Below are 11,198 nucleotides of genomic sequence, written 5' to 3'. Positions count from 1 at the left end.
ACGTGTGTTGGCGTTACCTTATTGCTTTTTATCAGACTCGCAGTAGAACAATATGCAAAAATACATAGAAGAATATGAACATGCAAGTTCAGAAAAGTCAAATGCAGCATGACATTTTAAGGGAAAAGAAAGAAACAAGGAATCCTTCTACAATGAGAAATATATAACAACATTATGCTGGGAAACATGACATCTACCAAAATGATCTTCGTCGTCATTCAAAAAGTTCTAGCAGTTCTAGCTGGGGATTCAACGGTAGCCCTTCAGAGGATCAGCAGTTTTGCCTGATCTCGCATCAGTCCATGCTTTTGCAATTGTTCGTTTCATTTCTTCATCCCCTTCCTCATACATATTCTGTAACCCAGCCAAGCGTCAGTGCCAATTATGGAGTGCATTATGCTGCATTGTGCAGCTTGAGCTAAAGTTTTTCATTACCTTGTGCTGTATGCAAAAAATGATAAAAGTAAACTTGTGTGCATAACTACAAAGCTAAGAAAGTATTACCTTCATTAGATCCATAATTCCAGCCATGGGATCTCGTTCCTTATCCAGATTTGGCTTCAGCTGTCAAAGTTACGTAAACATAACTTGTCAGAAATTTTTATGCGCAATCATTGTAATTGTTAATTGTTCATTGATATTATTACCTTGTCCTCTTTAAAGTGTAAGTCTAGCCAGTTGCCCTTTGAAGCTTTAAACAAAGTGATGATAACCCTTGTAGGTTTAACTAACACTTTACATTTCTCTGGTGCAATCTCCTTGTTCAATTTCGGTATGGCACATCGGTAGTTCTTTCCTTGGACATCATGAAATTTGATATCAACTGACATTGGCTTGAATTCTGTCTCAATTTTTTCCTGCTCAACGCCCTCTAGGGAGACATATATCTGTAGAAGGAATAAAGGGGAACAAAATTAGTATTATTTAATTTATTACACAGCTCTCTTTCCAGTTTCCATGATAAGTATTTGTTTGGCAAGTAATCAATTACCTTGACTTTGTCATCGTCCTGATCCCAGCTGAAAGATCCAAGAGTAACATAATTCACCGAAGGGGTAGAGGACACCTTCACAGTTGCAATAGGAGTCGGAGTTGCAACAGCTGGCACAGAAACAGGCCCCTTTGACAACTATGCTTGGGAATAAGGAATTGAATCAGTGCTTTGCACATGAAATTGGAGAATTCCAAAGAAGTCTCCTCAATAGAGTAGTCTAGAACACTAACTATGAGGACAAAAATGCAGAAAATACTTCCACAATACCAATGAGAATTCTGAAAATCCAATAAAAGCAGAAATAGCTGATTAAGAGATCTTAATTAAAAGCCTAACTATGTTAATTCATTTGCAACAAACATTAACCTTCGCAAGTTTTGACAGAAGAATAATTAGAGTCAGTTTAGCATTGAGGTTAAACACAATGTTGTTTGGTTTGTTTTTAAAGTTCTATGGCCAAAAAGAAAAGGTCGGAACATATCGTAAGAGAAAATTTCTCATTTTTCTTAAATCAAACCCACCACTAAAGTATGGTTCTTCTCACAATAGCAATTACAGCAACAAACAGACAGAGTAATAAAACATGCAATTGAGATAAAAATAATATAATAATAACAATAATAATAATAATGAAATGAAATTTCCCTATCACAGAGATGTAAATATCAGATACTGCTTGGCATCAAGTATTTTTAAAAGATAAAAAGGAAAAGAGAAAGAAAAAAGAAAAGGGTCTTACCTTCTCTAAGTTGTTTATCTCAGTGGAGAGAAAGGAAAGAACTCGAGGTCTCTTGGCTATATTCTTTAGCTGCTTAAGTTCCTCCAAATCTAACGCCATTTCCTCTCCCATTTTTGCTCTTTTCTTTCAATTTTCAAGGGTAATAGTTGGTTTTGGTTGCTGTGTGTCCTATTTTATAAAAATGGAAATTGGGGAATGTCGCTGCTTATGTTGTGTGTGGAATCTGCTGGAACCTCCTCTGGCCAGGGAAATAGAAGGGCAAATGGGAGATTTGAAACAACATAAATCTCTTAGGGCTTCTGACAAAGAAGGTTCTAGAGCGTTAGATGCTGAAATTTTGGGCGTTGCTAATGTTTCCTTTTCTTTCCTTTTTTATTTTTTTTTTAACTCAATTCTTTTTCAGTTGAGCTCATTACTCACTAGCCCCCACTTGAGGCCCATCATATGCATCTCGACCTCTTTTATCTCTTTAACTTTATTTTGTTTGATTGGGTCCATTGAGAAATATTATTATTAGGAATAAGGTTGAAATCGGCCTCTGAATTTGTCACTACAGTTTAAATCACATATTTTAACTTTTTAAGATTATGTTAGTCCAAAATTTAGTAAAATGTAGTTCATTTCAGCCCTTTTTTTGGACAATCAACTGCACATGCTTTATTTATCAATAAAAATACCTAAAAAAAAAAAAAATACTTAAATATTTAACTATTTTGAATGTCCCTCGCCACCACCACTATCACCGCCATCTCTATCAGTTCCCACCGCCAGCTTCCACCTTACATTACCACCAGTACTGCTCTCAACACAATCATCACAATAATAAAATTAAATAAAACTCAAACCCTAACCAAACAAATTTTACCCAAAAGAAATTCTAGCAAAAACTATTCACTCAAGACAATAATAACGAAGATGACTGAAACAACAATGCGATGGCGACTGAAGTAGCAACGTCAAGCAATGGCAACGACTGAAGCAACACTTTATGACGGCGATTTAAGCAGCAACGTTAGGCAATGGTGGCGACAGTTCCAACTCAGTTTTGTTGTTTGATTCTCTAATATTTTGGTTGTTTTTCTTTTCGATTTGTGGCTTTAATGGTGGATGCAGTTTTTTTGTTCTTTTTCTTTCAATTTGTATTGTTATAGCCGTTAATGGTTCTTGTTATTTGATGGTATTGTTATTTTTGGGGATGATGGTTTTGTTATTGTTGATGGCAATATTGACAATAGTGGCGATGGCGGTAGTGGTGGCAGTGATAGTGATAGTGGCAATAGAGTTGAATGTGAACAGGGCGACAGAAATATTTGATATGTAATATTTATTTTTTTATTTTAAAAATAATTATAGATTTATAAATTATAGTTCAAGAATTAAATTAATGTTTCATATTTTTCATTGTCCTCACGCATTTATGATGGAAAGTGCAATACACTTTCTTTTTTTTGACAACAACAAAAAAGGATATACTGAGCCCATTTTGCTAAAATTTATGATCAAATAGCCCAAAACGGTAAAAGAAAAATTATTTTATCACGTGAAAAGAATTCGAGGACTAAATTAAATCTTATTCCTTATTATTATTGCAGCAAATTCAGTTTTTAATATATATTATCTCGTTTCTCATAACTCATATCTTAATGTTTTTATTAACGAAAGATTGAACTTAAAATTTAACGGTCATTAATATTATTATTAGAAAATTCTTGTATAGACCTTGTAAATATTTTTGCCTAAATACTAAATCGATAAATGATTAATACATATTTATTAGTTATAAATGATGAAATATATGTCAATCATCCAATACCAAAATATAAAATATTCATATCTATCTATTAGTTGTCGTGTATACACCATTATTATTTTAGAAACACTGAACTAAAGCCTTATGAATAACTGCATTTTTACTACATAATACACATTAGAGCCTCCGTAGATAATCCATTTGCTGCTCATCTCTATAGCTTACAACCACCTAAAAAATATAGCAGGAGCAGCAGTAGTAATATTTCTGAATACAGTCTGCTGTAGGGTCAACTCTTCAAGTGCTAGGTAGATATTCAAATTACTAAACTATTGCCCAATAATTTGGATACTAAAAATTCTCAAAATTGTTTTCCACAAAGCTACACTTATAGCAATGTTATGTAACACCATACAGTGGCCTCTGCCATATACAGGCTTCAGCAATTTATTTCCCCGGAACTTATCTGTGAAGCCTATTTCATTCCAGCTTTACTTGCAGGGAATTGAGATGGCTTTTTCTCTTGATTTTGTGTGCTCAATATACTCTGAAGCTGCATTTGCAACTGTGATCTGATCTGGTAATTAGAAGCCAAACTTTTGTCCAAATTCTCCTTCACAGCAAGGAGTTCTGACTTTCTCATCTCTGCTGCAGCTATATCAGAGTTACTCAAATATCCGTTCTTGCCTCGAAGTTCTATGAAGGTCGAGTTCAGCTGAAACAAAGATCAAAGGTATTAGCTAGATACCCCATGTTCTTGACCACTAACCAAGATCAATGTATTAAGAGCAAAGTTTCCTTGAACGGTATTGAAGGACAAGGTTAATGGAAATTATCAGAGTGGAGGAAAACCAGCAAGACTATTTCTTTTATCGTTTCAGCATACTAACAAAACAAAGCGTCCAAACGCATGTGTCAGAATTTTAACTCTGGCTGCAGTGCCATTTCAAGAAAGAATGTTTTCTCCTACTTCCCACATTAACTGGCATGTACAAGCAGTCAAACACAGAAGAAAAAACTTCAGTTTATCTCTCCCTTTGCTGGTATTCAAAACAATCTCTCAGTAAATTAGCAGATCTTAATTCAGCATGTTGTGGAGTTCAGATGACCATATTTGCACTTTTGAGTGAAAATGCAGATTGTATTTTTCGGTTGTAGTTTACTTGAAAAGCTACAAAAATTCAGCATCTATCGAAATTTTGAGGGGAAGAAAATGTAGACTCTAATTGTATGAAATCTATGAGCATTCATATAACCGATACATCTGATTAAGCAAAATCACCACACTGATATTGCTCAGTGTAGTAGAATCCAGACTCTTAGTTTTCTTGAACAACATAAATGATCAACTTCCCATAAGCGTAATGGTGATACTCATTTGCAACATTGAGCTTAACAAGAGCTCAACAAAAGCACTTCAATTTGAAGGTCAGTTACGACTCTCAATGTTGATGTAATTTTCTTTAACATATCAGAATTTAAGTACTTCATGCAAAAATCAATTTTAGAACACATTTGGGTAACCCTGTAGAACTTAATTAAGCTTGTTGCGAAGTTCATATAAAACATATTACGAATCCAATGCATTAAATCACACTCATGACTGGTGAAGTTAAAATGGAATAATTAATTGCTAGACCTTGTGATTTTTATTATTAGAACATCACTGGGAAGAATTGCATACTCAGAGTCATATTTTCTTCAAGTTACTTGCATTGCATTAGAAAATCCACATCATCTATGTCTTACTAAAGCTACATCATAGATTAGAATTTCATGCACTAATCATCAAAATCAATCTAACAAACAACAGTAGTAAATTTCACTCGTTTAGATTCTTGAGCATCATAACAAATTGTGATTTTATTTTACCTCGTTCACTTGATTCTTCAACTCATTAACTCGCTTTCGAGATTCGGAAACGAAATCCTCCACGTTTTTCCTGAACGCCGTCATTTCATTATGTTTTAGCTCATAAAACCTCTCCTTCTCCTTCTCTACTCTCCCCAGCTCTTCCATTTCACTTTTCAAAACCCTATCAAATCCAATCCATAATCAAAACGCAATTACACTTCTTTAAAGACAAGAAGAAAGACTAACTTAAAAAAAAATCGACATAACCTCAATTGATGTGAATCGGCCTGATATTTGGTGTCTAGTTTCTGAATCTCAGATTTTAGAGCTAAAATTCTGAAGTTTTGAAACGCAATATTGCGATCAAGAATGAAACACCGCTGCTCCATGGAACGTATATCTGCTAACTTTGACTCTAAAACCTGCGATTTGTTTGCTTGCAATTCTTTCTCTGCCTGCAAAGATAAGATAGGCATTCATTAGTTTTATTTCGTTTCTACTTTCTCATTTTCTTGGCAACCAAACAGATGAAAACGGTTTTCTAATAATCAAGTTTTGAGACCTGGAGAAGAAAAAGACGTTGGTTTTTTGTATGTTCCATGTACTCTAGCCTCTCTCTAAACGCAGATGATAGCGCCATCGATGATAATCTTAAGAAAATAAAATAAATTTTCGCTCCAAAATTTATAATCAAATTGGAATCGTCAACTATGCACAAGGGAAGAGTTTGAATTATGGGGTTTATATAGTATTGGGCTGCAAGCTGTACCCTAGCAAGCCCATTATCATCTGGACTTCCTTTTGATATAAAATTTTAGAAAAAGATCAAAAATACTTTTTTATTATTTTTTATTAAATTTACAGTGTTATTTTAATTTTTTATTTTTACTGTATTAAAATATTAAAATTAAATTTACAGTTTTAATTTTTTTAATTATTTTTTAAAAAACAACTGAAAAATAATTAAAAAACAACTGAAAAATAATAATAAAATAATCACGCCACAAATTTAAAAATAAATAGTATTTTTGAAAAAGAAAAATTACACATTAAAAATGATATTATAATATCTTTAAAAAAATTTATAAAATTTATTTAGATGATAAGAAAAGAAAAAATAAGCATTGATTTGGTAGATGAGTTTTTCTATCACAAATGTGATAAAATCCTATTATTATTAGTGGATGATAGACGAAAAGGATTTGAGCTTTATATCTTTTAGTTCCGCATATTCACAAGTAAAATTATTAATCAAATCATTTTTTTTATTGAATGCAATTATTTTAATTATATTAATATTGTAAATTTGATATTATTAAAATTTAAACTCTAGTCTTTCTTAGGGTTGTAGTTTAATTTCAATAATAATGAATGAAAGGGGGTTCAAAAGTGTTATTACCAAACCAATATTTGATATAACTAAAAGTTAAACTAAACTCTGGCGGTTGTAATTTAATTTTGACAATGACGAACAGAAGGGGTTAAAAGTTAAATACAAAATCAACTGTGATTTAAAATTTACTTTTGGAAACCTGCCTATAACTGTATAGAACTTCCATAGGAAAAAACAATTCCACTTTATATAAAAGCATCCTCCTTAAATTTGTGCCAATTAGAGATATAAATATTCTTAAAGAAAGCCTAATCATGACCCCTAAACAAAGTGAGGACATCATAATCAACTTATCATTATATATAGTCCTAATATTATAATGAAATCTTTTTATCTAGATTAGTGTGTACATTATAATAAATAAGAAAGAGACAAGTACTATGAGTGTTTTACAGTATATGATTGATACGTACTCTATTATTTAAAATTAAAAAATATATGTCGATCATTTATCTATTTAGTATATATATAGAGACATGCACTTAATCTAAGTCTATTATATCGCTAGACAGAAAAAAAGAGACTCGATTTGACTATCTTTATTAACAGATTCTACCTCTTTAGGGCAGAAGAAACCCATTACCTACCTTCACTTAAAAGATTAATTTAGCCGTTTTGATTATAAATTGGTGTCTAGTTAATTAGTTTAAGTATTTACTCATCTTTAGGTGCAAAAGAAAAGATAAAGAATTATGTGATTATCTTCTTGAAAAAGTCTCCAATTCTTTTATTAAATTTATTGTAACTTTACCATAAGCTAAGGTTCACCAAATGTGATCGGTTGGTATACAATATGATAAAAAGGGAGGATAAAATGCAAAAGGAGCACAATAGATTCTTTTGTCAAGTTCAGTGCGTCAGAAGAATCATAAACTATAAGCTTTAGTGATGTATATTGGGGACATTCATTATTATTCTTTTTCTTTTTGATTTAATCTTTTTGACTTATTTGGTTGATGACTTTTGACATTATTATCATAAATCAACATCCAAATGTGTGATCCAAAACATGTATCAAATATTCTAATTTTCCAGTCCTATTGCGCTCAAACTAGCTTTGCCTCTTCAGTAAAAGTTACTGCTTAAATATTGTGGTTGTATTCATTCATTATGATTAATATGGCTCTTTAATCATATAAATTAGTGGCGCGTATTAACAGGGGAAATTTGCAAATCCTCTTTTTTCTTTGGTCACATAATTTTCAACTGGGGACAGGAAACGTGTCAGCATTTTTGTAGTTTTAGAAGGACCTCTCCAGAGTTCCAATAATGAACGGACTGCAGCATGAAACATCACCTAACAGAAAATCAGCTGAAATATACATCTCGACAAGATTGAGCCATGCATATATCACTAGAAGCCAAGTGAATATATAAATTCAAAGACAGGTTCAATGGTCATAAATAGTTTAGCACTTCTCACATCCACCTCCAACAATGTGGACATATAAAAGTTTTCATGTATTTCACTTAAAACCGATCGTGGCTCAAACAAAAAAGAAATGAAAATGGGAATACGTGATATGTTTTCTCAGAGATTTGAACAGAAATTAGGGTTGTCTATTAGAATTTGATCTTTATAGGATGTATTTGTAATTGTTGTTGGCCGTTTAAGAAAAAATTAATTTTTTTATTTAACACATTTGATTTTTAAAAAAAAATATTTTATAAATTATTTTCCTAAAACTATTTTTTTAAATGGTTTTTAAGATTTAAATAGAATATAATAAAAATAAAGGTTAAAGAACCATTTGTTTCTATCTGAATGCCAAAGTAGGTCGTTGCAGAGTTAAAACAGTCGTAGCAAAGTTCTGTCCTTAAATATAAATACTAATATGTAATTTAGGCTTAAAGAGAATGCAATAATCTCACACCATGAGGCAAAATGCACATGCTGCTATGGTCCAAGGGACCCTGACACGTCACTAACACAAAAGCCAACAACACACGACAATCTTCCATTTGCATTAACAAAATCTCTTTTAAATTGATGCACAGTATTGTACATTTCTCATTTGAAATGGTTTTATTTTCCTTTTTCTGAACACGAAATTATTCTCTATATTTTATTGATATATGCTTTGTGCCCATTTCTTTGAAGTCTGAATATGATATCTTAACCACCAAGATAGTGCCAACGATTACATTATACAAACTCTTATTGTCAAGATTATTAACTGACCAGTATTACTTTCCTTTATTATGTTTTTCTTTCATATAAATATGTTCATACATATATTAATACATAATTATATCATAATAAAGATTTTAAAAAATACAAAAATAAAAAAATAAAAAAATTTATTATTATTATCAAAAATCTTCAATCATCTTAAATAGACTATTAACTCTAACTAGTATTAGTAAAATTGAAAAAAGTCTAGAAAATAATAGATATGAGCTGAAAACTCTAACCATCTCTCTACTTTTTTCTCTGTTGTTGTTTTTTTATTAGAGATTTAGATATGAGTAAAACTCTAGCGGCCAATTTGAAAGATAGGTTGTGGTCACTTTTTTATTTATATTATTTTATTTTGATCAATAAATATAAATATTTTATATTATTTTACCTTTTCTTCATTAGTATTAGTATTTCTTAATTTTTTTATTTTTTATTCTTTTTTTAACAACTTTTATTTTTTTGTAAAAATTTTAATTGTATCCTCTATGAAATTTTAATCTTCTTTTATAAATGTAGTCATAAAATTTTATAGAGCTGTAATATTGATAGTACAATTTCTTTTGTTGATGTTCTCTCTTGGACTTATCTAAAAGCCAAATAGTAAATTAGAAGAGCTCTATTAATGTTGTTGAAAAAAATACTTTAAATGGGATTTTTCTCTTGTATTTTTTAATTGTTGTTCTTCATTCTTATCATTTATCAAATTATACGTTTTTATTGTTTAATAAATAAAAAACCCATAATTTCTTTAAAAAAGAGAAGTTGACAAAAGTCGAAGTTAAAACTTTCCAACCCCTAACTTCAAAGTGCATGAAGAATGTATCTATCACATACATATATCAAATCATACAGATCATTAATTATTCTTTTCTGATATTATATATATTATTAATTATTTGTCACATGAAGTGCAAGATACTAGTTGCAAAACCCATTCATAAAATAAAATGGTTGCAAAACACATACATATAGTAGAGCCTATTGACACCAAAACTTTAAATATTTTTGATTTGGTGTAATTTATGGTTTTTTGTTTTAGTGAAAGTGCTTGATTTGACTGATTAAACGCAATTTTATTGTAAATATGGTCAAAATGTGATAATGTAGCAAATGATATGGGTTATTATATTAATATCTAATCATCAATATCTTTGCTGCATTAATTAAAAACTAATCTAACAAAACTCCCTCATTTATCCTTTAACCTGTGTAATTAACCTAAACTTCTCTACTCTAACATTCATTTTTTTCTACTCACAGCACTCACTTTTCCATAGACCTATCGCAAGTAATGCCGATTTAAGACTGTAAGCATACACATTATAATATCCATAAACACATTGCAAAGTGATCAAATCCTTGATAGACAGAATTTTATCCGTTTACTGAAATAAATAAACAGCAGAAAAATGCGAGAGTCCACACTAATATCTTGCATAAACTTCTTCATCCCTCTTTGTTTTTAACAACAAGAACTCAAAATTGCCAACATTGTATTCAAGTCTAAATTGCTTTTAATTGATTAAATCAAGCCACTTATATAAAATAAAATAAGAGGGAGAAACTCATAAAATTACATATATTCCTTCATGAGATTCCTTAATCCTTTTTATGGTTGATTTTGTTTCTTATAGAGAATTAAAAAGAAGAAGAAGGAGAAGGAGAAGATCAAACATTTTTCTTGGTGGGGGTCCAAATAAAGGAATTGTTGGGGTGCATGTGCACCACGTTAGCTGATGTGAAACAGCGAGACCAATCCTCATCAGGTTGAACTAAGGCTGACCTTACATTGTCTCCCTCAACATCTCTACATACACTTCTCTACTCAGAAAGTGTGAAAGAGAAAACACCCAAAAGCTCCTTTGCAAAAAGGACCCCAGAATCACCAATTGCTGACGCTATATCGCCTAAAGGAATAAAGCTGAGCCGCCCAATTCTCTATTCAGGATTTTAAAACACACAAAAACAAATCCTAGCTAACCTTTTTATACTTCCCCCGACATTATCTTATTTTTATATTTATTTTTTTAGACTTAGTTTACATTTAAACTTATTTATTACATATGTTTCTCTAGTGTGCTTGGGAAGAAAAATGATAAAAGAGGAGAAAAGCACAACTTGAGAAATCTTTGTATATCTAACGACAGTCGTGGATTCCACGTCCAAAGGTAAAGAGAGGTACCTTTCTTTGCGACCAATAACGTGGGATTGACAGGATTATTGTCTCTATACACCCAATTCAGATTTATCACGAAAAACAGCATATATATATATATATATTTAACA

At 31.1% G+C, this 11,198-nt stretch overlaps 2 protein-coding genes across 2 annotated transcripts; both read right to left on the bottom strand.

Annotated features, from left to right (window-relative positions):
- Positions 1 to 87: 87 nt before the first annotated feature.
- LOC8264110 (calcyclin-binding protein) lies at positions 88 to 2,096 on the bottom strand. The gene is made up of 5 exons (XM_002519636.3): positions 1,734 to 2,096; positions 992 to 1,129; positions 648 to 887; positions 505 to 564; positions 88 to 354 (listed from the first exon to the last, which is right to left on the bottom strand). The coding sequence occupies exons 1-5, from the start codon at positions 1,842 to 1,844 to the stop codon at positions 250 to 252; spliced, it is 654 nt and encodes a 217-aa protein (XP_002519682.1). The 5' UTR covers positions 1,845 to 2,096; the 3' UTR covers positions 88 to 249.
- Positions 2,097 to 3,552: 1,456 nt separating this feature from the next.
- LOC8264107 lies at positions 3,553 to 6,031 on the bottom strand. The gene is made up of 4 exons (XM_002519633.4): positions 5,900 to 6,031; positions 5,605 to 5,792; positions 5,356 to 5,518; positions 3,553 to 4,198 (listed from the first exon to the last, which is right to left on the bottom strand). Exons 1-4 carry the CDS (start codon positions 5,975 to 5,977, stop codon positions 3,959 to 3,961), a joined length of 669 nt encoding a protein of 222 aa, XP_002519679.2. The 5' UTR covers positions 5,978 to 6,031; the 3' UTR covers positions 3,553 to 3,958.
- Between the last annotated feature and the right edge of the window lie 5,167 nt (positions 6,032 to 11,198).

Source organism: Ricinus communis, chromosome 5, assembly GCF_019578655.1.
Source record: "Ricinus communis isolate WT05 ecotype wild-type chromosome 5, ASM1957865v1, whole genome shotgun sequence".
NCBI classification, from domain to species: Eukaryota; Viridiplantae; Streptophyta; class Magnoliopsida; order Malpighiales; family Euphorbiaceae; genus Ricinus; species Ricinus communis.
Note: the sequence above shows the minus strand (reverse complement) of the source record. Positions and strands in the feature narration are given on the sequence as shown.